Source organism: Sphaeramia orbicularis, chromosome 4, assembly GCF_902148855.1.
Source record: "Sphaeramia orbicularis chromosome 4, fSphaOr1.1, whole genome shotgun sequence".
Classification (NCBI taxonomy): Eukaryota; Metazoa; Chordata; class Actinopteri; order Kurtiformes; family Apogonidae; genus Sphaeramia; species Sphaeramia orbicularis.
Window position 1 is genome coordinate 51819515 of NC_043960.1, and position 23753 is coordinate 51843267.

The 23753-nt window shown below is 37.6% G+C and overlaps 1 protein-coding gene across 2 annotated transcripts in view; it reads right to left on the minus strand.

Moving 5' to 3' along the window:
* Positions 1-23753, minus strand: part of usp13 (ubiquitin specific peptidase 13) — a 52409-nt gene that overhangs the window by 28129 nt on the left and 527 nt on the right. Inside the window, exons 2-11 of one of the 2 annotated variants that reach the window (XM_030132622.1) lie at positions 21229-21354; positions 15614-15674; positions 11332-11453; positions 10559-10701; positions 9826-10010; positions 8531-8628; positions 8183-8373; positions 5504-5575; positions 4080-4173; positions 2161-2286 (exon numbers count right to left, since the gene is read on the minus strand). In XM_030132622.1, the coding sequence (XP_029988482.1) occupies positions 2161-2286; positions 4080-4173; positions 5504-5575; positions 8183-8373; positions 8531-8628; positions 9826-10010; positions 10559-10701; positions 11332-11453; positions 15614-15674; positions 21229-21354 (1218 nt within the window). Of the gene's footprint in view, positions 1-2160; positions 2287-4067; positions 4174-5503; positions 5576-8182; positions 8374-8530; positions 8629-9825; positions 10011-10558; positions 10702-11331; positions 11454-15613; positions 15675-21228; positions 21355-23753 lie in introns of both variants that reach the window. The other variant, XM_030132621.1, reaches the window with a different exon arrangement.

Genomic DNA, 23753 nt, shown 5'->3' on the forward strand with positions numbered 1-23753 from the left:
TTTTGTTGATCTCAGGGCAAGAAGTGGAGCAAGTGTCTGAGTATCTGAGCAGGACACGTCTGTGGTTCAAGCAGAACAGGAAGCGTTATCTGGCCACCCCATGTAACAGATAGCACTGAGCTATATATATCCTACTTGAGGAAGACATTTTAGAACGGCCAATGTGTGTCTATAAGGCAATAACACAGTGAGCAGTGTAAAATACAAAAAACATTTGAGCTTCCAACCAGCTACCCGTGTATGTAGATCTGGACTCAGACTTTGCTCAGCCATTTGGAAATGTAATGTTTTAAATTTCATTGGCATAATCCGCTGTATTAAAAGCAGCATCCCCTATGTTTGGAAAAAGTTTTATCATGTCCCAGTAAACTCCTTAGAACACTTAAAGTTACCCTCACTCCGTCATCACTAATGGACTGGAAATATTACAGTATATACACTAGTGCATTTAAATAAAAATCTTAAATATAGTTAGTTGAACAATGTGTACATTACAATAACGAAGGACAGGCGTCACAGTTTTCAGATATAACCATCTATTAGTTTATGTAGCTATCATCCTATTTTAAATAATATCCTGTATTTTCCGTTGGTGTAAGGCTATCAGCCATACCTGGACAAGTCCAAGTGATTTTGTCTGTCATTTATAATGTGGTGAACACACCATGCAGGACTGAACTTTCTGATTGCAACTAATTCAGTTAATGTTCATTAACATTTTACCTTAATACAAAAGTAATGTGCAGCAATTGTGACTTGGTTCTGCAATTCATTACCTCCGTCAAGGAGGTTAAGTTTTTGCTGGCGTTGGTTTGTCTGTCTGTCCATGTGCAAGATAACTCAAAAAGTTATGGATGGATTTGGATGAAAATTTCAGGAAATGTTGATACTGGCACAAGGAACAAATGATTAAATTTTGGTGGTGATCGGGGCGGGGGGGGGGGGGGGGGGGGGGGTACTGATCTGCCTTGGCAGAGGTTTGCGCTCTGAGTGCTTTTTTAGTTTCTAGAAGAAATGAACTGAATGCTTTAAGAAAAACAAACAAGAAGAAGAAATGCTTTAACAGCTTGCACAGTTAAAGCAGAAGCTGGATCAGAAGCTGTGAAGAACGCGGGTAATAACACTATCTTGTTTTGATCTTTCACTGTTAAACTGACTGTATGAAGTGGCCATCGTACAGCATCAGCCAGTTTGGACACTTACATGTCTCTTAGTCCATTGCTGGCATATGTGTTTGCAAAATGTGCTTGAATCCAGCTGAATTTACTATAATTTACTTATTTATCTACTGTCAATACAGAAGACCAACTATGAAAGGCTCACTGTGTTGCAGCATATCTAGGCAACAGGCAAGACTGCATATTAACTAGAAGACTCTTGTAATCATGATTTTTTTTTTTTGCTTTAAGTGCCCATCCTACTACAAACAAGAAATAATAATATGAATAAATATTAACACATCACTGATCCATTTTTTTATTCACAGTCAAAATTAAAGGCTAACAAAATCTGTGGATCGGACAATATCACAAAGTAAATAAGAATCAGAGGCACGGCCGTCTTAATGCATAGGCCTTATGGACAATTGCCTGTGGGCCCCATGAGCATGAGGGCCCCATGCTAACCTTTGTATGTTAACCCTTCAATGCACCTTGTATCATATAGGATACATACCAATAAAAGGCGTATAGTGACTTCACTGATTGCTAATTTAAGTTGTTTTCTTTTCTTAAAGCACTTTGTGTTTATTTTGTACTAGAATTTTTTCAATCACTTCACAGATTTTTTTTATTTTGTATTACAATTTGTACAGAAAAATAATTTGAGACAATTTGAAATCTGTATTCCTGAATGTTGAAATTGCACTCAGAGTGTTCATGTGCATGATGGTGACTAACTGTACATGAGAACGTTCTTTTTCAAGACTGAAACTTATTATAAAAAATCAGCTTCATAGCACAATGGGGCCGCATCGTTTGAACTGTCTTTCACCTACGTTCGTGGAAAATGACATCCTGAAGACCACTGACTTCAAACCAACAATAATTCCTGTGAGTATCTGTCGTAGTTGCCCCAGTGCACTGCTTTGCCCAGGGGCCTGTAATGCTAGCCCCTGAGCAAAGCACAGGCAGCCCAGATCAGAGGCTTAATGGCACTCACCTCCACCAGGTTGATGAAGTGCTGGAAGAACTCATGGGCATCTTGTTGTCTGTTGGATGAAAACTCCGGGTGTCCTCTGCTGACCAAGGCCTTGAACATCCGGGGTGAGATGCCGTTCTGCTGTTGCTGGAATGAAAAGAACAAGCATCACGTACACAGTGACTGCACATGACCACTCACCTTTCTGAGGACTAAACAAATCCCTCCCCCTGAACGGCAGCCATACCACAGCTGGTTGTCCAAAGCCAGGGCAAGTGAGAAAGAGCTTTTTACTTTCACATAAGACAAATGAAATGTAGGTGAAAAACTGTTTCTGAATCCAAATAATTTTGACACTATTCTAAAAGTATCAACACACAAACACATAACTGAAGAGTATTTTAAGACTGTAACTTTTAATGCACTTACCTTTAGAAATCCTGCTCTTTATTTCTACTTCAGAAACTAACTGCAATGGATAAAAAAAATACTGACACTGACACCCACATTCGCTGCCTGACTGGGTTTGATCAGTGTTTCTCCAACAAACTACAGCTCTTTCACATAACCTTTATGGGAAGAAAACCAGACGTCATCCTTGATGACCAGCTGTTAATTCAACACAGTTACTGAATTACAGGTGATTCTGTCCTTGTTCTCTCTGTGAGCAGCTGTTTTGCATTAATTTCTGCTTTTAATCATGATACTACTGACTACGGTCACAGAAAGTGAGACATTATTGAAGCAGTTTGTGACATTTCCTTTATCCAGCAGCATCATTAGCTCCCTGGTCAAGTGATGCATGTTTCAGATATGTCTGAATGTTTAGGGATTTTTTTCTGAAACTTTGCCAAAATACTAATATGTTGACAGAGATTGTTTTCATTTTGAAAGTCCATTAGTGTCAATGTAGTATACAGGTGAATGATGCAGCATGGACAAGAATAAGTTCGTTGCTGAAAGCATTTCCCAATAAAATGAAGCTGAGCCACTTCAGTTTTAGGAAATATGCTAGTAAATATTCATACAATAGCCATCCTCCAGCAATAAAGTATTCTATACAATGTTTGACAGGAGGATCCACTTTGAAAGCATTTCAGATGTGGCTTTGTAATTGTAATACTGCTGCACTGCTGAGCTGTGCATGCCAACCCAGGCCCCTTCCCCCTCATCTTCCCAGCTGTCAATATGTGTCCAAACCCGACTCCACCATCACATGTAGAGGAAGTGCAGGATCACAGCGTTGCCCTCTCAATTACTGTGGTTGGTAAAGCTTTAAAGAAGCTCAGAGCTTACAGACCAAGTGCTTGCTCCCATTAAGCTTTAATGACTTTCCTCTTCTAATTTTCAAGCAGCTGCATGCTACAGGGTTAAAACCACAATGATTTTCTATCCCTTGTATTGCAATTAGTAAAGGAAAAATCTTGGAGATGTAAAGATCCATCACTTATATTTTTTCAAACATGAGAGACTGCTTGAAGCACAATAGTGTAATTCGGTACAGCTAATATTCGTGTGACAAAATGAAGCTTTGATGTGGAGCATCAAAAGCAAAAATGCTGAATTGGAACTGTACCTGGGGTTGTGGGTTTTTTTTTTTTTTTTGTTATTAAATTGAGTTGCACACCACAGTTTGCAGCCAACAGCTATTTTCAGATTAAAAGGAAAAGGTCAGAGCAAAAGAAAATCTGACAACACATCTGAAGATTGCATCTTCCTCATCAGCTGTCAAAAATCTATGCAAACTCAGGTACATTAATAATAACAAAGGAAAATATGCTTCATGCTTAAACTGAGGAAGATGGCAAAAGTTGTGAACTGAAAAAACCTAACCTTGGCCATTACTTCCAAACAGGAGCTCACTTTGCTACCACTCGGCTTAAACATGCTTCTATCTGTTATGAACCGAGTTTGGGAGCTGAACATACCCAGTTTAATACCTTGTATTCTTCTTTCATCACCTGTTCAATGAGCTCAGATTTCATGGGTGGTTTGGAGTACTGGCCTGAGAGCAGTCCATGTCCCAGTTTAGCCCTGCCGAACAAAAACACAAGCATAAACACAAGCACATACAAAGTCTTCATTTTCAATGTCTTCTGTCCTCAAACCACTTTCTAACAGTTGTATTAAAACATGCTGGATAAGTAACTTCACCAGTTATTATTACAATTGAAATCAAAGTATTGTTTAATAAATATTACAATCAAAATTAAGAGTCTTTATTCATTAACATTTCTTGAACTATTATAGTCATTCACAATTGTCACGTTCAGAACTGGTTACTTCCACAGATAAAATGAGGGTTAACAAAATATTTAGTCCAATTCTCCTCACTAAGACAACAGATTGGCTCTCTAGAAAAAACTGTACATACCGCAAATGAACAGTAGGGGGAAGTAATATACACTGCACTACATTACAGTACACTATTTAAATCACATCTTTTTTATCAGTCATTTTTTTCTGTTTTTAATCAGATATACTTTTAATGCTTTATGATTAAATTTGTTTTAGAAATTGACAGTGAAGACTTAAGTATGCATATGTTTCATTGTTATTGAAGAATATCAACACCTTTTGGAGAACATCTCTTGTAAAATCAAAAACTAAATTCAATTAATGTATAAATTGTTACTGTCATAATTTTTACAAACGGTTAAAAGAAACCATTTTGGCAGAATTTGTTCATTTACAGTATGCAGCTAAAGTATGTACAATATGTTGTTATTTGTATTTGATTCTGGATGCAGCATCCTATATCATCCATGTTAGACAGTGGAAGAAGTGTTATGTCAGGCAGGACAATGAAATAATAAACATAATATTATAATTGTGCATCACTTCATGTTATCATTTTCTATTTTATTATGATAATTTCTTTGGAGATCATTAGCTATGGCTACATATATTTACAATATTTTAACAACTGTATTAAATCAAAGGCCTGGGGCTTTCTTTTTTCTTACGCATAAATGCCCTCATTTGTGGTGACTCACTTGATCAAGTAAGGCCAGTGATGGGTATAAACATGTTTACCTGCAGTGTGCTTCAAAACATGTAACATTTGTGGGGTAATCTAACTGATATTCATTACATGTCTAGTATAACTACTTAGTTTTCATCATGGCTGCAGCATGTGATTGGGTTCTTTCAACATACTGGCTTAACAGTGCAAGACAGAGTAGATGTTTACGATGACATTTTACACTACATAGGCATTATATGCTGCATTATTTGCTTATACTGTAGCTACAATCCAACAGGATTCACACTGAAATGTGACATTTCAGACACATCAGCACTTAGAAAACATCTTGACTTGTTTATTACAAATTCTGCATTATGCAACACTGGCATCACTTACATTTGTGTGGCAAAGTCCTGGGTGGGGTCAAGAGGTGAATAGTCAAATATCCTCTGAAGATTTCCCACATACCTAAAGATCAAAATACAAGACTCACTCTCACCTCACATGGAACACATGGAACATCACACACTGGACAACAGAATCTGTGCATGTTATGTGTTATTCTGCATACACCCTCAACTGTAATCCACAAAAGATCCACATCAAAAATTAAAAAAAACACTCAAATAGCAGGAGTTTAGAAAATAAGAAGTGGTTCTTGAATTTTAAATCTCTTTATGAGCTCAAATTATGTCTGTTCCTCTTGAAGCAGTATGTGTTTTCTATTGTTAATTATGTTGCCTACAATCTAAAAAAATGAAAAAATACAAATGAAATTAAAATTATAAATGTCATGTCATTACTGATCCTAATAGTGCGTTTTTTTTTATAATTCCAACATATTTCTTTACTTCCTATGGCAATTGTGATGATTTTAATATTTGACACAGCACGGAAATGAAAATGGTCAGTGAAAGCACCATCAAGTCTCCTTCATCCCGCTTCCTTACCTTAGATAAAATAGTCGCTGCCTGGAGCAATAACCTTTTGTTTCCGTTGAACTATACCACCAATGTGTAATTGATGGCATATTTAAAAAGAATAATGCATTCAAAGGACTAACAGATGTTTAGCTTAATAGTTTAGCAAATACTTCAATAGTTTATCTTACCATGCAACAGGTCTGTGCTCTTCCTCCTTTGTCTCATATCATACATGACACCAACTCATAAAGGACCATCACCTCACTGACCTTCACCTACTTCTTTGTGAACAAGTGAAATATAATATTTAAAGCTGCAGATATGTTCTTCAGCAGCTCTGAGCCAAATGTGGAAAGAGGAAGTCAGGATGATGAATTGAATGACTTTTGAGTGTGTAGTCTTTGGAACTTTGAGCACCAAAAAACGGGATTTTCTTAATTTTCAAAAATGTCCTTTTTAATTGAAAAACATAACTGGCATGATTCAAACAGGACCACAATATCATTGGTGTCTTAGAATACTATACATGTTGTTACCAAAGTATGGTCCCGCTGAGCACAGCAGAAAAGGTGGTACTTCCCCTCTCTATATCATTGTATTATTCTATCAATATATGAAGCAGTTATACTGAATTTATTCCAAATAGATCTGATGGTAGATTTAAGACATGGACTGCTAAAGGTCTAACAAATTATTACTCATTTACTAAGGAGGGGATATTCCATAGTTTTGAATTCTTAAAGAAAAGGCACAATCTTGAGCAAAAGGACTTCTATAGATATCTTCAAGTTAGAAACTATTTCAACCAGATTCTAAGACCAAATATAGGTAAAGTAGAAACTGGAATTCTGAAAATCCTTTTGTCAGTATCAGAATCCCCGTGTTCTAAGATAATATCTAAACTATATAAAAATATACTCAATTCTGAATCAGAAAATACCTGGTATATAAAAGAAAAGTGGGAAAAAGAGGGCAATTTGGTTCTAACAGAGGATGCTTGGAAAAGAATGTGTCTCATACAATAGACTTCAACCTGCTCGACTACTTGGCGCAAACTTTGTTGGAAAAATGTTGCTAGGTTTTTTATCACACCTTTACAAAAGGGACACGGGGGAGGGGCTTCCAGCTGCTGGAGACAATGTGGGATGGTTGACACCAATCATTACCATATTTTCTGGAGTTGCCCAGTCATCATCCCTTACTGGCAGGAAATCCACAAACATATTAACAATATAATAGGAGTTAATATCCCTTTTACTTTTGATACAGTTTATATGGGAGATATTCAGTTTGACGGATGGAGAAATAACGATAAAAAGCTGGTCCAAATTCTCCTGGCTGAAAGCAAAAAAGTTATTACGAGAAATTGGCTCAAACCCCATCTACCCGCTACAGATGAATGGATCGATATTATTCATGAAATTTACATGATGGAGCGGCTGTCATATTCCCTTAGAGTCCAGAAAGAGAAATTTTACAAAATCTGGAGTAAATGGACTGAGTATGTCAAACCTATAAGACCAGACTTCTCTTAAATTATTGGAAAAGGGTCAGGAAACAGTGTAGACATTTTTATTTTTTATTTTTTCTCTCTTTTGCCTATGACCTTTAACCTGAAGCTTTTTTTTTAATTTCATCATACTGCTACACAGGAATTTTGTCTTTGAAAAACCTTCCAATGTGAAAGCTTCCGATGTTCTTGTTGAAAATTGTTCTCACCAATGTTTACCTAAAGGTCTAAAAACATCTGAAAGAGCTACATGGAGAAATACTCAGATGATCTGTGACTGTTCATATGTAAATGTTATGGTATAAATATATATATATATATATATATATATATATATATATATATATATATATATATGTGTGTGTGTGTATGAGGAAGAATGTAACAGATTGTGGCATTGTCATTTGTAAGTGCTCTTTATAAATTAAAAAAAAAAAATATATATATATATATATGAAGCAGCGCCTAAACATCTGAAAGAGCCTATATTTCAAAATTTGTGACAGTGATGCTTTGAAAATCAGTAATATGTGAAGAGACATTTCTGCATGTGCTGCTTTTCAGGACACAAAGTTAATATTCTGAGAAAGGAATCCATACATGTAATTTGCTTTAAAGATACTTAAATCAGACCATACTCACATTCTCTGAAAGTCTGGGATGCTGAAGAGAACCTGCATTACTGTGCCCATGTAGCAGCTGTTGCCCAGGTTTTTAACGCCCGTGTAACCAGACCCAAACACCGCCTTCAGCTTCATGCCCGACTCCTGGATCACCTCCCATTCGCTGACCCGTGGCCGGGCGTTATTGTCTGTGTGGTGGCCATTCTCTGTCTGTGATGGGTGATTTGAGATTGGAGAGTGAAAAGAAGCCACACAGCCACATTTTTAGTTTGTTAATGGGTTTCTGATATTTAACACAAAATACCGTAGTGCAGATGTAAAACTGAATAAAGAAATCAGCTTGCTTAGCACATGTAAAACAACTTACTCTTTTCTGCATTTGCAGCATGTCAATTCCAAAATGTGACAAATGATCTGATATGTGGGGATCCAACACAGCTTCTTCTTCTTCAAATGAATAGACATCTAACATAAAGTAGCAGAAATACAGAGTTTATTCTATGTAGCTTTTGGTCACCTGGTTAGCAGTAAAACACTACATAATTGTAGTTACGGAAAATTTAAATGGTTCACAGACTCCAGCACAGTTCAATATAAGGTAGAACACCAGGGTTACAAGGTCTAGTACTAAAGTTGTATTTACGTTATATACATATGGCTCAGGAGAGTTTTACATACACGATTAAATATTGTGTAATTACCGTAACAGCTAACAATAGCCTCAAAATCACAAGATAATGCCTTTTTGATGCAGCACCAAAATTTACACTTATTACTGAACTGTAGACTTTTTGTATTTGATTGTATTTGTTTTGTATGATTGTTGTCTCTTACAGTTTCGTTGTACATATGTATAATGACAATAAAGGCATTCTATTCTATTCTATACTGTATTTAAACTCATAACTATGTAATATTTACATCAAATAATGAAATTCAAAATAAAAGGTTATGAGCTAAAATCAATTCCCTAACTCTTTTTAAAATAAACACCATTATTAAATACCATAATACACTTTTGTTCGGTAAAGTCACATGAATCTGACGTTCATGGATTACTAGGTTCACCAATTACTTTTGCAGTTTGGACTGGGTGATATAGGAAAGAATACAATCGATACAATTTCCCATATTGATCAATATGAATAATTAACATGATATGCATAATTTGATTATACTGACAGTTTGAAGAGTATTCTGGTAATGGCTGAGGGCTGCAGAATCATCCACTTTCTAAACACAATACATCATTCTGTCAGTATAATGGCAAATGTCATATTATATATCTAAGCAAAATAAGAAACAACTGAATCATTTGAGAGTACATTTCTGAAGTCATAAAGTACTGTAATGCAAAATTTCATCAGTTCAGCATTTTGCCATTCAAAATGACAGTAATTTCACAGTTTATGAGGTACAGTGAATGCATCCTATGTAGCAGCATAAAACTTTTGCCTATAAATGAGAATAATACACTTCTCAGCAGAGCATTTTTACTACATGCCTCCTTTGGTGCAACATTTACCAGAATTATCCCATGTGTGCTGCTTTGTCTGTTTGAATGTTCTCATTATCAGCATACACTGGATAGCGATCCTGTTTTGACAATATTTTATCTTTTAACTCAACTTGCAGCTCATATCAACAGGATGTGTCTCTGACCTGCTCCATCTGGGGTGATGGTGTCCAGTTTAACAGCCAAGGGGTAGTTGGTCTCTTTGTAGTGATCCAGAGCATGACCATTACCTCCACTCCCATCAAAGAACCACTTCCCACAGAACACTGCTCCATCTGTCAGGTTCAGCCACAGATTTTCTCTCATCTCACACTTCTGACATTTCCAGCCACTGAAAAGACAAATTCAAAGCCCAAATCAAAAGAAGTTTGATTTGTTATATTCAAATTAAAACTGGAATTGTGTACGTATTACACTTTACATTATTTGATATTTCACTTCATGTACTGCATGTTCTTTGAATGAACATCACATCCAGAAAGTGCCTGCTAATAACACTGCTCTGTTTTTTTTTATATTGTATTTTCCTTACCATCCCAACCTCCTGACATATGGATGTAAATATGGGACATTATTCTAAGGAGCAGAAATAAAAACCAAAATATTGGATAAGATTTAGTCATTTAATTGTTGGTATGTTTACTGTTGTAGTAAGAGTTGTGCAGGTGTTTTATGGAAAGAGAAAACACTGTGACAGAAATAGTTTGAGTGAACAGTATTATCTGAAGGAAACTGTAAATTTGAGACTTGATTTTATCATTCATTTTAATTCCTTTGAATCCAGATTACCCTCAGGAAGAACCACAAAGACAACTGCATGGACATGTTATCCAATTTATAATGAAGTGGTCCGTCAGTTTAGTTTGGTTTATAGTTGACCTTGGTAGGATCCGGACTCCATTATCCAGCTGTCGGAGGCTCCTGGCATGTCTGGACACCTGGATCTCTTCCTCCCAAGATTCAGGCTCTTGCTTCTTGTAAGCTGATGGTGCATTGAGCACAGCATCACATGCGATGGTCACCTGTATGTCAGATGAGATGTCTAAGATAGAATTTGCTCCTTGAGATGGTGGTGATGCTTTTATTTGACAAACACAAATTCTGACTTGTAACTCTAAATAAATATTCAGTTCAAAATCAGAGCGGTACATGCAGGATCTATGCAGGAAAATAGAAAGCTGTGTTTCATGGAATGACTGATAAAAGCATAAAAAGAGGGCAGCCTTGAAAACACACACATGTATCACTAAAACAGACCAATGTAAACAAAAAATTCCAAATAAAAATAAATAAAGCAATCTTGTAATAATAAAACATGCAAAAAAAACAGAAACAACCAGCCACCATGTCAAAACCAAGCAATAAAACTGAAATAAAAGAATCAAAAAGTTTCCCTTATACAAGAAAGCAAACACAGTGATAAAGGCACCTACATCTGCAGCCAGTGGTTCCCCTAGTTTCACACAAAGTGTTTCAAAGCGTTTCATGATCTTTGTGAGCCTCAAACTGTCTTCTAACCTCAACTAATATAAAGATTTAAGTTAATGGCTGCCAGCAACATACCTGTGTAGACACAGGGGAACCACTGAGTGCGCCCTCCTCATTGACATGCATGGAAACACACAGATTCCGTGCAGCCTCAACTCACTGACCAGAGCAGGCAACTCCTCAATATTTGGTAATGGGATCTCGAAGTGGTCTGGAAAAATGACCAGCTTGGCCTCGTCTTCATATTCATAGTCCTCTCCATTAAAATCGCGATTTAGCTCTAAATCTTTGGGGGAGGAAGCAAACATACAGTCAGCTGAATAAGACAGTGACTGCAGCTCAAGACACAGCTGACACTATGTGACATGTGTGCTTGGTTATTTAGTAAGTGACATGCTCTCCTTTATGTTATGTTCATGCTTCATGTCTTTACCTAGAATGGTCTAAGGGCAAACACAAGAGACAAATCACTTAAAAAAAGAAAAACAATCATTGGCATTTACAGGAAATGTTGACAGGACAACTTCATGTGATATTGGTGGCTCCTTTACTCATACATATATTTAGCTATTCATCACACACTTATAGTTACTGACATTTGTGTTTGCAACTACAGTGTATATATTTAGAAAAACTATCAAGATCAGAGCTAAAACGAACAGAGTCAGTGTAAGAAAATGACAAAAGCCAATGGAGTCATCTAGTTTTCATGAAACAACATTGAACTCCAGTGCACTATTTTAAATGTTAAAATGCCTTTATTGTCATGGCATGGTCAAGATAAACCTATAAAACAACTACAGCATACTTAAACAGGTTTTTTTTAAATCAAGCTTTTGTTAGGAAGTCAAACAAAGCAAATGGGCCAACCACCCTATTTGTATTAAAACAAGTGAAAGCTTACTAATACCCCCGCCCAGTTGCACACTTCCCCCACCTGTTCACTGATACCCTGCCTACCCAGGGATTCATTTAGGCTACATTCAGACAGCAGGTCTAAATGGACAATTCAGATTTTTTGGTGAAATCCGATTATTTTTGCGTGCTTGTTCATATTACACATTAAATGCGACTTCTGTCAGTTTTGAGTAGGAACTGAATGCGACCCTGAAGTGACCCACATGCCAAAAGAGGTCCTGACGTAATACGTGACCATACAGCCACGCACTGCGTTTACAGAAGTAACACTCCTGGGATGCAGAATTGTGACGTTTGTTGTATTTCAGTGACATAAAGGTCAGATAAATGCAACCTAGTCATTCAGACTGAAGTTTCATTGCAAAATATCAGATATGCATCACATTTAGGACCACATATGAAAGTGGCCTGGGTCAGATTTGATAAAAATCAGATTTGTGCTGTTCAAACTGTCTTTAAAAGATCGGAAACAGGTCACATATGGGAAAAAAAAAAAAAACGGATTTGGGCCACAATTGCCTGCAATCTGAACATAGCCTTAGAGCAGGGGTCAGCAACCCTGATCCTAGAGAGCCACTATCATGCATGTTTTAGATGTATCCCTCTTCCAACACAACTGATTCAAATGATAAGCCTATCATCAAGCTCTGCAGAACCCTAATAATGACCATCAGGTGTACTGGAAGAGGGAAACATCTGATGCATGCAGGATAGTGGCTCTCTAGGATCAGGGTTGCCAACCCCTGCCTTAGAGTCTTAACTTTCAATCTTTTCAAAAAGTTTTCAAAAATTTGTAAAAAAAAAAAAACAAAAAACAAAAATGCAAAAATAGAGAGAAAGGCACATATAAAGAACATGAGTGTGAAATTTGAAAACAATCGGGTGAACTGTGTCAGAGAAGTTGGTTGGACAAAAATCTTGAACAGACGGACGGAACTCCTGGTTTATCTATATTATTACATACCTTACAGCCCCACCCTCTGGGGCATGCAGGGATGTAATAAAATATTTTAGTGTTTTTTAAAAGAGAGAGTGCAGTTAGGTTCATAAACGATAAGGGAACAGGTCATGTCTGGTGCCCAATGACTTTGAAAATGGAGGGCCTATATTTTATGGTTAATACAGTATCTTTCTTAAAGCATTTGAATCAAAGCTGAAAGTCTACACTTCTATCAGATCTTACTGGTTTCATTTCACATCCACTGTGGTGCACAGAGGCAACATTACAAAATTTGGGTCTGTTCAAAATACTTATGGACTTGGCTGTTTTTCCCAATCCAAAGAACAAGTCTACAACCCATTAGAAAGAATCACATTCTGTAAGTAAATTGTATGTTTTGTAGCATCACTGTCTTTGAAAAGTAGGTATTCCAAAAGTTATTTCCAGAGCTCGGAAAAATATAACTTTTTCAGATGTATCATTTACCAATGAATCTAGGGGTCTACTTAGCTTAAGAAGAAGGAGAATTTGAAACTCTACCTTCAAAGTGTCACTTTATATATTAGGTACTTATATAAAGTACCTGAAATTTAGTACTTTTTACTGCTGGTTAACAATTCATCAATAAGAAAATTAGTTACCAATACAGTAAAAGAAACAAAAATAAAAATCCACTCCTTGAGTCTTAACTTTGAGGATGTGGATTAAAGTCACCCTATGTGTTTTGTTTTTCAGAGCAATAGCTCCCACAATCTATGTAAAAGTGACAAAATGATCAAAACCTCTCAATTAGATTTGAGTTATAATCACGGTCAGACAAACTAACCAACCTGACTACAAAACTGTTCCTTTGTCAGGTGAACATAAAAGGAGAAGTAGATGCTGTTTGTTTTTGTTGATTAGTTAAATGGTTAATCATTTTAGCACTAATCAAGATATTAGTCTTGTCTTTGAACCGGAGACATTCTCTGAAGGGACATCTCTTAATTCATTCGCCAAATATAATAGTCCACACCAGCCTAAAGCCACGTAATGACTCATGATAAGCGGATCATAGGTTATCCCTGACACTGTTATTGTGCTCACTGGTTTCATGGTAACGCCTGATGTAAGCAGCCTTATTAGATCACTGCACTGGTATGCAGATGATGGTGGATACATACATGCATGCCGGTATATCATAGATCAGAAATGGATGAAAACAAGAACTACCCCACTTTCACCAAGGAGAGGATGTTAAGAATTTAAGAGAGACATGTAAGAATATCATTAGCCTCATAGCATAACTGCCTAAGTCTTACACAAATGGACAAAAGTATTAGGACACGTTAAATTGTTGTTTCTTCTCTATGTTTCTTCTCTAACAGGGCTCTGGGATACAAAACAATAATGACAAATATCATAACACAATTTTACATTGTGATAAATATGATATCGATTATTAATATTGATGTTCATATATCAAATCAGCATGACCAGGACATCTTACAGCTGTAGACATGATGTGTCCCAATATTTTTGTCCATATTGTTTATAAACAAGATTTTTCTTCCTAAGTGAGATGTGAAAAAAGTAGATGGTTATTTGTGGTAGAAAATTATTACTTACAGTCAGAGCGCAAGAAATATTTTATTCAGTGGTAGAACATTTATAATCATAGTCATGGACAAAGAATTTTTTTAAGCAAATGTTGAGAGAAATTCCATCTGAGTCATTTTGGAAGCAAAGATAAGAATTAAACTAAACTAACCAATGCAATGATATTTACCATAATATAAAACTATATTATGACATTTGTCATTAGTGTTTTATATCCCAGACTCCTGTTAGAAAAAGACCTGAATTCAACATGTCCCAATACTTTTGTCTATTTGTGTATGAGTTAGGGAATTGTGTTATGAGGCTAACGATATATCAGAGAAGCAGACACTGGTTCAGGACTAATGAGCAGTAATCAGATTGAAGGCAGATGATAATAAGATATATTAAAACCATAAGAAAACAGCAACATCAACTACATAGAGGTCGAGTGGAAAGAATTCCTCCCCTGAACAGAGTGGGTGGGTGAGAAGGAGGGAAAGAGACACCTGGTCCTCTGAAGCAGCGTCATAGCCATGGTAGAAGTGTGTCAGCCTAGCAGGGAGGTTGACAGGTGGTGGCAGCTGAGCGGCCAGCGACTGACAGGAGGCGGCCTCACTGTAAACCAACTGCCCCCTCCTCCACCCTGAGGACGGGGCAAGCAGGCCAGGCAGCACATGTGGCCCTTTGATTTAGAACAGTTACCAACCACCCATACAAATAAATGGGCTATTTTTAGTTCATAGGAGGAGGAGGAGGAGAGGTCTAATCATGGGAAATATGTGACGCTTTGGGTAAAGGCCGCTCGTGGGGGTCGCTAGTAGGTGGTGGGTCTTCACAGTATAACAAACAATAACACCCGCTGGTAATGGAGGGGTTCTCGTATCAGACAGAAGCCATTTTTACCTGAGACAGAAAACTAGCTGATAAAAATACATCACATAATTGTACCCGGATTAAATTAGCAACTAGGAGTCTGGTCCTGCCTCAAGCAGACGAACTTCACTTACCTAGAAACACTTTTCCATTTCTTCGTCTGGGGATGGCACCTCCTGCAGCTCCTGTGGCTTTCTGGGAGACAAGAGATGTAGGACAAATTAAAGCCGATCAAAGAACCCAAACCAAATTAAATACCACCTCTGGGCCACTTTGAGAATTCTCGCTGAGAAAAAGCTTTTATGCTGAGACAGAAGGTCCAGGTGCTTGTCATTTTGTTCGAAATAGATACTTGATGTTCCAGTTGCCAGGTCAGGTTTCAGCGCCAGGGGAAAACCCCAACCATTGCACTGCCAAAATTAAAGAGTCAGTAATGATCTGAACCTATTACACTTGCAAAATTTGATTTACAGACAGTAGGAGATACTGTTTACACCAGATTGAAAGTCATCATTAAGATTCATCTTTTGTTACTACTCCTATTGTTCCTGATTTCGTAAATACATACTGTTCACAATGTATAAAATAAATAGTCTCTAATTAATTCATTGACACTAGAACCACCTATTTACCTAAAAATGGACAAAAATATATTCTATATTTCATTTAATGATACTACTTGCTTTGCATGACCATCAGTGCAAATCAGTCTAAACACTGGAAATAGGTATGAGAAAATCTATAATATATAAGCCAAGTGGCCTCTGTGTACATGTGTGCCTGCATGTGTGTGTGTGTGTGTGTGTGTGTGTGTGTGTGTGTGTGTGTGTGTGTGTGTGTGTGTGTGTGTGTCTCTGGAATCACTCAAAATCTGTACAGGGCTGACTGCTGCAGTTCATCATACATATGTATTTTTGGTCAAGGAAGACAGTAGTGAAAATGAAAAGTCGTTGATAGGACTAATTTTGGGAGATATTAGTAATTTTGGAATACAATAGCCTTACAATCACGTTGCTATGCCTAGAACGCTGTGGCGGTGACTGCTGGACAAATGTGGTACAGTATGCACAAATACACAACATCATAAAAACTACCACATTTGGAACCCATGGATCCACTTGGGTCAATACACTAGTATTGGTATACCTGGTCAATATATCTCTGTCTCTTGCATCTTGATTATTTTCAAACTGTTGAAAATGACTTGACATGGTTTTCAATCACACACTAACAAATGTTGGCAAACTAAAATGCTTAAAATATGTAAACTGTGCAAAAAAATCAACGCACTTATACCAGGGTAAATTTACACATAGGAGGATAAAAGCATAAATGTCCGTATTTTTAATCCGGATTTAACTTGATCACATCTAATAGCAACAACACAATTTTAGGACAGGTATAAATCTTGTGATAATACATTAATAGTAATGTAATGTTCAGCTGAAAAATAGTTCTGGGTAAAATGTATCTGTTGATGCTTCTAGCATTAATTTGCAGTGACAGAAAGCATTTTTGTTAACACCAAGTTAACACTATCTACTAAGATCCTAATTTGCATGTACTAATTTACGTGCGCAATCTAGAATTTTGCACGTGGGGTTGAACCGCGGTTTGTGGGTGATTTACTAAGAGTGATTGCATAAATGACAACAGGTGCAAACGTGTTGGAGACATGCCTATTAAAATGAGGGTTTTGTGTGTTTTTTATAATAATAATAATAATAATAATAATAATAATAATAATTATAAGAAGAATGGATTAGATTTATATAGCGCTTTTCTAAAGCAAGTACAGTGGGTACAGGGTTCTCACTACTGTGGTTGAATGTCGGGGCCCCCGACGCTGTCCCTGGGGGGCCCCGACACTGAGACTTGACCCGCAACGCTGTCTTTCAACCAGCGTAGCGGTGTTTTTGTGTGTGTGTGAGTGTGTGTGTGTGTATGTGTGTGTGTGTGAGATTATCCAGCGTAATGATAACGAGATTTGAATTTGAAAAAATATATTCCTTTGTCTAGGACTGCACGATTAATCGATTTTAAATTGAAATGGGATTTTTTAATTAGGACGATTTTTAAAGAAGGGAAATCATGAAATCGATTTTATCTTTCTCGTGCCTCCGGGCCGCGTGCTTCTGGGCCACGTGCCTGCGGGCTACCGTAGGCTCTTCCTCCTATCTGTGACAGTGGTCTTTCACAGAAGTCCGTGTAATGACCGGACTTTAAATCTGTTAATGAACCCGCAGTAGTGATACCAATGTAAGCCAATGTTTCACGCACAGATCCCACAATTGAAATATAACTGTATGGGGATCACTCATCTTCCGTTGTCCCGGATCCGTACAGTACCGTCTTCTTCTGATCTGGGTCCGGGTCGCTGGGTCAGCAACCTCAGCAGAGGAGCCCAGACAGCCCTCTGCCCACACACATCCACCAGCTCCGGGGATAGAATCCCTCTAGCGTGTCCTGGGTCGGTCTCTTCCACGCACAGATCCCCCAGTTTAAATAGAACCGCATGGGGATCACTCATATTATGTGGTCCACGGACGCACGACTGATGCCTGTCACTGACTTACACTGGTATCACTTCTGTGGGCCAGATACCCAGAAAAGAAAAAAATATATTTATTTATTTCTCTTACTTGCAAAATTTTTCATTCACAAATGTAAGTTCTTTAACACAAAACCAAACATTATTCATTTTTTGAAAGTTGTTGAACTTTATTTAGAGCTGTTAGATAAATCTGGAAACAAAAAGGCTCTAAAAACCATCAGTATTTGCTCTGATTTGGACATTGTATTGTAGTGTATTCCATTCCCCTTGGCAAACTTATGTTATTTTCTTGTTGTATAGATTGTTTGCATACTGTACTTAATTCAATAAAGATTTAATGAAAAAAAAAAAAAAAAAAAAAAACTTCTGTGGGCCCATCACGTGATACCATCACAGATTTGAGATAGGGAGCAGCAGCTTGCATTGTGGGCTGCTCATGAAAATGACATGCTGACTTCTGTTGTCTTTTCTAGTTTAACCCAAAAATCGAACTCAAAACCAAAAATCAAGTTTTTAGAGGAAAAAAAATTGGGATTTTATTTTTTCCCAAAATCGTGCAGCCCTACCTTTGTCTTGGTGCAAAGCACTGCAGACAGGAAATGAGAACAATACAATCAACACCCCTTTGTGTGCCTTGGTATTGTCTGACGCCCGCCCGGCAACATCACTTGCTTTACGCTCATTGGCTGACAATGAGACTTCAATCAATTTATCTTATTTAAATGGACTGATCACCGCAGGCACGCACCGTGTACATGGTGCCCCTACGCTGTGAAAAAATCCTAGTGAGAACCCTGGGGTCCATTATTCATTCACTCACACATTCTCACTCTGGTGGTGGTTAACTACATATGTATCCACAGCTGCCCTGGGGCAGGCTGATAGAAGCGTGGCTGCCAATCTGCGCCTACGGCCTCTCCGACCACCACCAGACATTAATACACATTCATACACCAGTGCGAGTAGCTGCACTAGAGGCAAGGAGGGTGAAGTGTCTTGCCCAAGGACACAACAGCACAGGACTAGGATAGAGCGGGATTCGAACCAACGCCAACCCTTCGGTTATTGGACGACCCGCTCTACCTCCTGAGCTGTTGTTTTTTGGTTTGCTGCATAGCGAATTTGGATGGAGACAAGGGCGCAAAGCTAAATTTGACCCTATAGAATTAGAGGTGTTGGTAGATTAAGCTAATAAACACTTAAGTAAGCTACAGGAAAAAAATCTCACGATCGCACAAGGGAATGCTGTATGGGAGACAGTCTGTGAAAAAGTAAATGCTGTTGGTAAAATGATGTGAACAGTGGATGAAGTGAAAAGAAGATATCAAGACATCAGAAGAAAAATTGGCGTATAACAGAATGTCAGCAAATAAAACAGGTGGGGGCACAGTGGATGAGATGCCTCTGACCAGCACTGAGGAGCAGGTGCAGTTGAGTGGCTCCAAACCTGCTCTGACTTCTTCCAACAGGTCTAAAATGACAAGGCTGGAAATGGCATTATGTTTTAATGACCGTTTCCTCATTCATTCCAAAAATGTTCACACAAGGGTGAAAAATGTGTTGTCTGTATCTTGTTTCATCGTTTCGATGTCTCCTTCTTGCAACAATAACCACAGCCATGTGTGTGCAATTACGCATACAAACCATTTGCAACTCCCTTTGAGACGTGTCAAATATAGTCCAGTTTCAATGAGCAAAATTGTTTTCAGGTTTGATAAATCAATTTGCTTGTGCCAAATTAATTTATTTACATTTTCTCCTCCAAGCACACTCACAATTGCAGGTAAATGTCCCATATTGCGTATTCATTGCGGAAAATGTACTAACCGGATGCAGACGTGCTATTTTGAACCTTTGAAAGATGAAACCCTTAGTGCGCACTGTTAGTAAATCAGTTTGTACAATTTTTTGCTTGTGCAGTGAGTTTGCACATGTTATTATACACGCAAACCTTTGGTAGATCTGGCCCTAAGCGACTGATCAGCATTTTGAGTCTTGAGTAGTTGATATAAAACCTGGTGACTCACAAACAACACAGTGCCAGGTTGATCTACCTCAAATCCCATTCCAGTGTTCAGAGGCCTGACAGGAGGTCAGTGCAGACAGAGAAACAGAAAATACAAGAATGCTGACACACTGCAAACCAAGTGGACTCACAGGAGACCCCAGAGTGTCAGCAGCTGTTTCTGGCCAGATCAAGGCATGGAGACAGCAGCTCTTTACAAAGCAAAGCTTATCTGGGGGTAATTAGAGCCTCTGAGAAAACAAGGCAGTAAAGGCCTTTGTTGTTCTCCTGCAACTTGCACACATGAGACTTGTTGAATGAGTTTTGGACTGCACCAGACTGTAAGACTTTGTAATTGCTGTTGCCTCATCCACTAACAGAAATAACATGAATAAAATCATGCATTTAAGGACATTATAGATTATTCTTAGTGTTGACTTTAACATAGCTAGGAACAGAGGAGTGTAAGGTTGAAACTGTGAAAACAGGTCCTTGCATGAAGATCACAAAACATCAGTTAGAGCCAATTTTCATGGGTAAACAATTATATTCCATGTTGAAAATGAATGCACCATGATGCCAGTAATCCAGGTCAGTCAGCATACTTTTGCATACTTGTGCAGCATCAGTCACAGGAGCAGAAACTGAACCTGCTGTACTTACACCTTCAACACACAGCAAAAATGTGTTGAAGCTTCAATACTCAGACACACTAATGATGCTACTGAAATTTTAAAAAACATCCCTGTGAGGAATTACACAAGGGATTAAATAATCCCTATTCCTAGAAACACAACTCATTTTTCATTTGCTTCCTTACAGCTATTATGTGAAAACTTACAACCTGTGTCTTTTTTAAATATGGCAATGACAAAATTCAAAATTATGTTAAAATGATGTAGTCAATTAACACCAAACTTGCCCACATGATCCCCGATCCCACCCACAGCATATCAGTGCCCCTGAATCCTCAATAAAATCCTGTTATATTAATTAATTATTGATATACAATTTGATCATGTATGTTTCTTATTCTTATATTGTAGATTATGAATACTAAATTATGGATACATAAAAAAGATACATACATATCAAAGAAATAAGATGTGCTATACAAGCACCTCTACTTGTAGTAATCCAGTAAAAAAAAATATTTCCAAATCAAATACAGCAACACAAGGAACACTTACTTCTTTGATGTGTCGTTTGAGGTGCATGTAAACACTCTGTCCTGTTTTGCGATAATGCCTCTCCACATGTTCTCTTCCAAAGCCCAGGAATGTGTTCATACACACATACAGGCCTCCTTCAGACTCCTGCAGACAAAAACAACAAACAGAAACACTGTACATAAACAGCAACTAATACAAAAAGCTGCTTCTGCTTTTGGAGCTGCGCACGTAACTGGACTATAATAGATCAGTAAAAGAAGACTGATTTTAAAAGCATCAAAGCAAAATATTCAAGCATGAAATCCCATGAATGTGATGAAGCGTATTTTGGCCTCACAGCACAGCACCAGCAAGAAAAATGCAACACCACATGTTGGGCAAGAGAAATGTGCCAGTGATTTTCAGAGTGGCTTTCCTGGTAAATAGTCTTTTTTTTGTACCTTGTCAAAGAGCCAAATATCTGTTGGAACTCTCTTGTACAGAAAATACAGTAATTCTCATTTCTGTTGAGAATATGCCTCCTACAGAAGAGCCTGGTTATTACTGGAATGCCATTAGTGTTCAGTCAATATTTGTTTATTTTAAACTTAAGAATATTCTTGCATTCTATTTAATATAATCAACACTGTATGCTTATTCCTTGCAAAACTGCTGCTTAGCCTAAGGTTGGTTTACTCAAACAGCCCATTACAGTACACAAAGGGTTCAGTCTGTCTGTGACCAGTGGATCGCACTTCAAAACTCCTTCAGGTCTTTTCAATTTTGACAGATCACCGTACTGGACCTGACACGTGTCAGAGGCCAAAATTCAGTGACAGAAACCCCCTTCAAAACTAACCTAAATGTGCACTCAGTGTAGGCCTTACAAACCCATGTGATAAACCTTTAAGTGGCCCAAAGTGACATATGAGCCTCAACAGTGCAAAGATAAAAATAAACCAGTCCTCAGGCCAACATGATGAACTCCAGACAGCTGAGTCACCTTTAAAAATGGTTTCAGGAGAAAAATGTATTTTGATTGTATGGCAGAATGTTTAGGAGTAAACTTCCCAAAAGACAAGAATGGATGGCATTTTATCCAACTCTTTTGCTGTGATATTAAAAACTATTCTACAAACACACAAGATTTTCCTGAGATTGTCAGATGGTTTTGGTGCTGTTGGAATTGTAAAACTTTTTTTTACCAACTTTGTGTATGATATAGGCACATATGCTGGGTGTTTGAGGTTCATAACAGAAGAAAGAGTCCATATAAATTTCACATTTTAAACCATCATCACCACATCTTTGTGCTAAAATTAGGAAAAGCTAGAGCACATGATGAATAACCAAAAGTTTTGCTTATAGGTGCTGCCAAACATGGGTTGTGTGCTCCACCTAAGGTTTAGAATGGTAGTGGGACACCCTGCTGTATTATCTCTGTGATGCTCCACTTCAATTTTCTACATAACAGTGCCGACATAACAGTTAGCAACCATAACTCAAATTAAATGCTTAACCCATAAAGACCAAAACATCTACCGCCGACCAAAATCATCTACTGATCTAAACTGTTTAATAACTGTTGATCCACTAATCCTATCAATCCATGTAAATTATTGTTCTTAAATGCAATTTGTCGTCTTTTCATGGTCATCAGATATGACCCATTTGGACGTTCAGAGGCTCCATAGTGAACGTGGAAACACCATCATCTTCTACAACATTGACTGACCAGTAAAACACATGGAGTTTGATCAATAACAGTGGATGGACACAGTTGGGTTATGTTTAGCAAATTATATATTTAGCTAAAAAAGTCACTTCAGTTTCCACTGTTCTGATATAATAACCTTTGAATTTATAAACTTTTGGCTTTCATGAAAATCTCCAAGATCAGTTAATTAAATAGAGGAAAATACCTGACTTACCCTGAAAAATGCCAAATGCAGAGGATAAGATTATAATAAATGGTGATAAATCACTTAGGAAAGACAAAAAAAATCATTTGGAAGTTGTAACAAAAATAGTTGTGGGTTTTTGAATGCAGAACAACTCACATACTGTGGAGTTTGGGAATTTACTTAAGTCAACACACAAAAAAAAGGGTAATTATTACATTTCACAGCTGCATTAATTAGTCATGCGCGTCACACCCGAAAACGACTAGCTTAAAGTTAAAGCTAAGAGGTAGAAAAGAAAAAGAAAAAAACATAGCTAAAAGCACGGTGTTTTTACACTACCATGAAAGAAACAGTTACGTGCCAGAGTATCGCATTCTTTATATATATACAAAAAAAATACCTAAATGAGACTGCAGACAAGCAGACAGCTGTTCTACTTGCCCCTGAAGCTTTAGCAGGTGTGTTAGTTAGCATGTTTACGGGTTAATTAGCCCGTTAGAGGCGGTCAAGTGGCCAGACCTGGGCCGCGCGCATAAAGGAAGAGCCCTCCATCCCTCTCGTGAGATGTAAACAACATTTAATTATTTATTTCTCGTCAAGTTCACGGGGATGGTGGCCATGGTGATGTGTCTCCTCTTTTTTTTCGCCCACTCTCTCTGT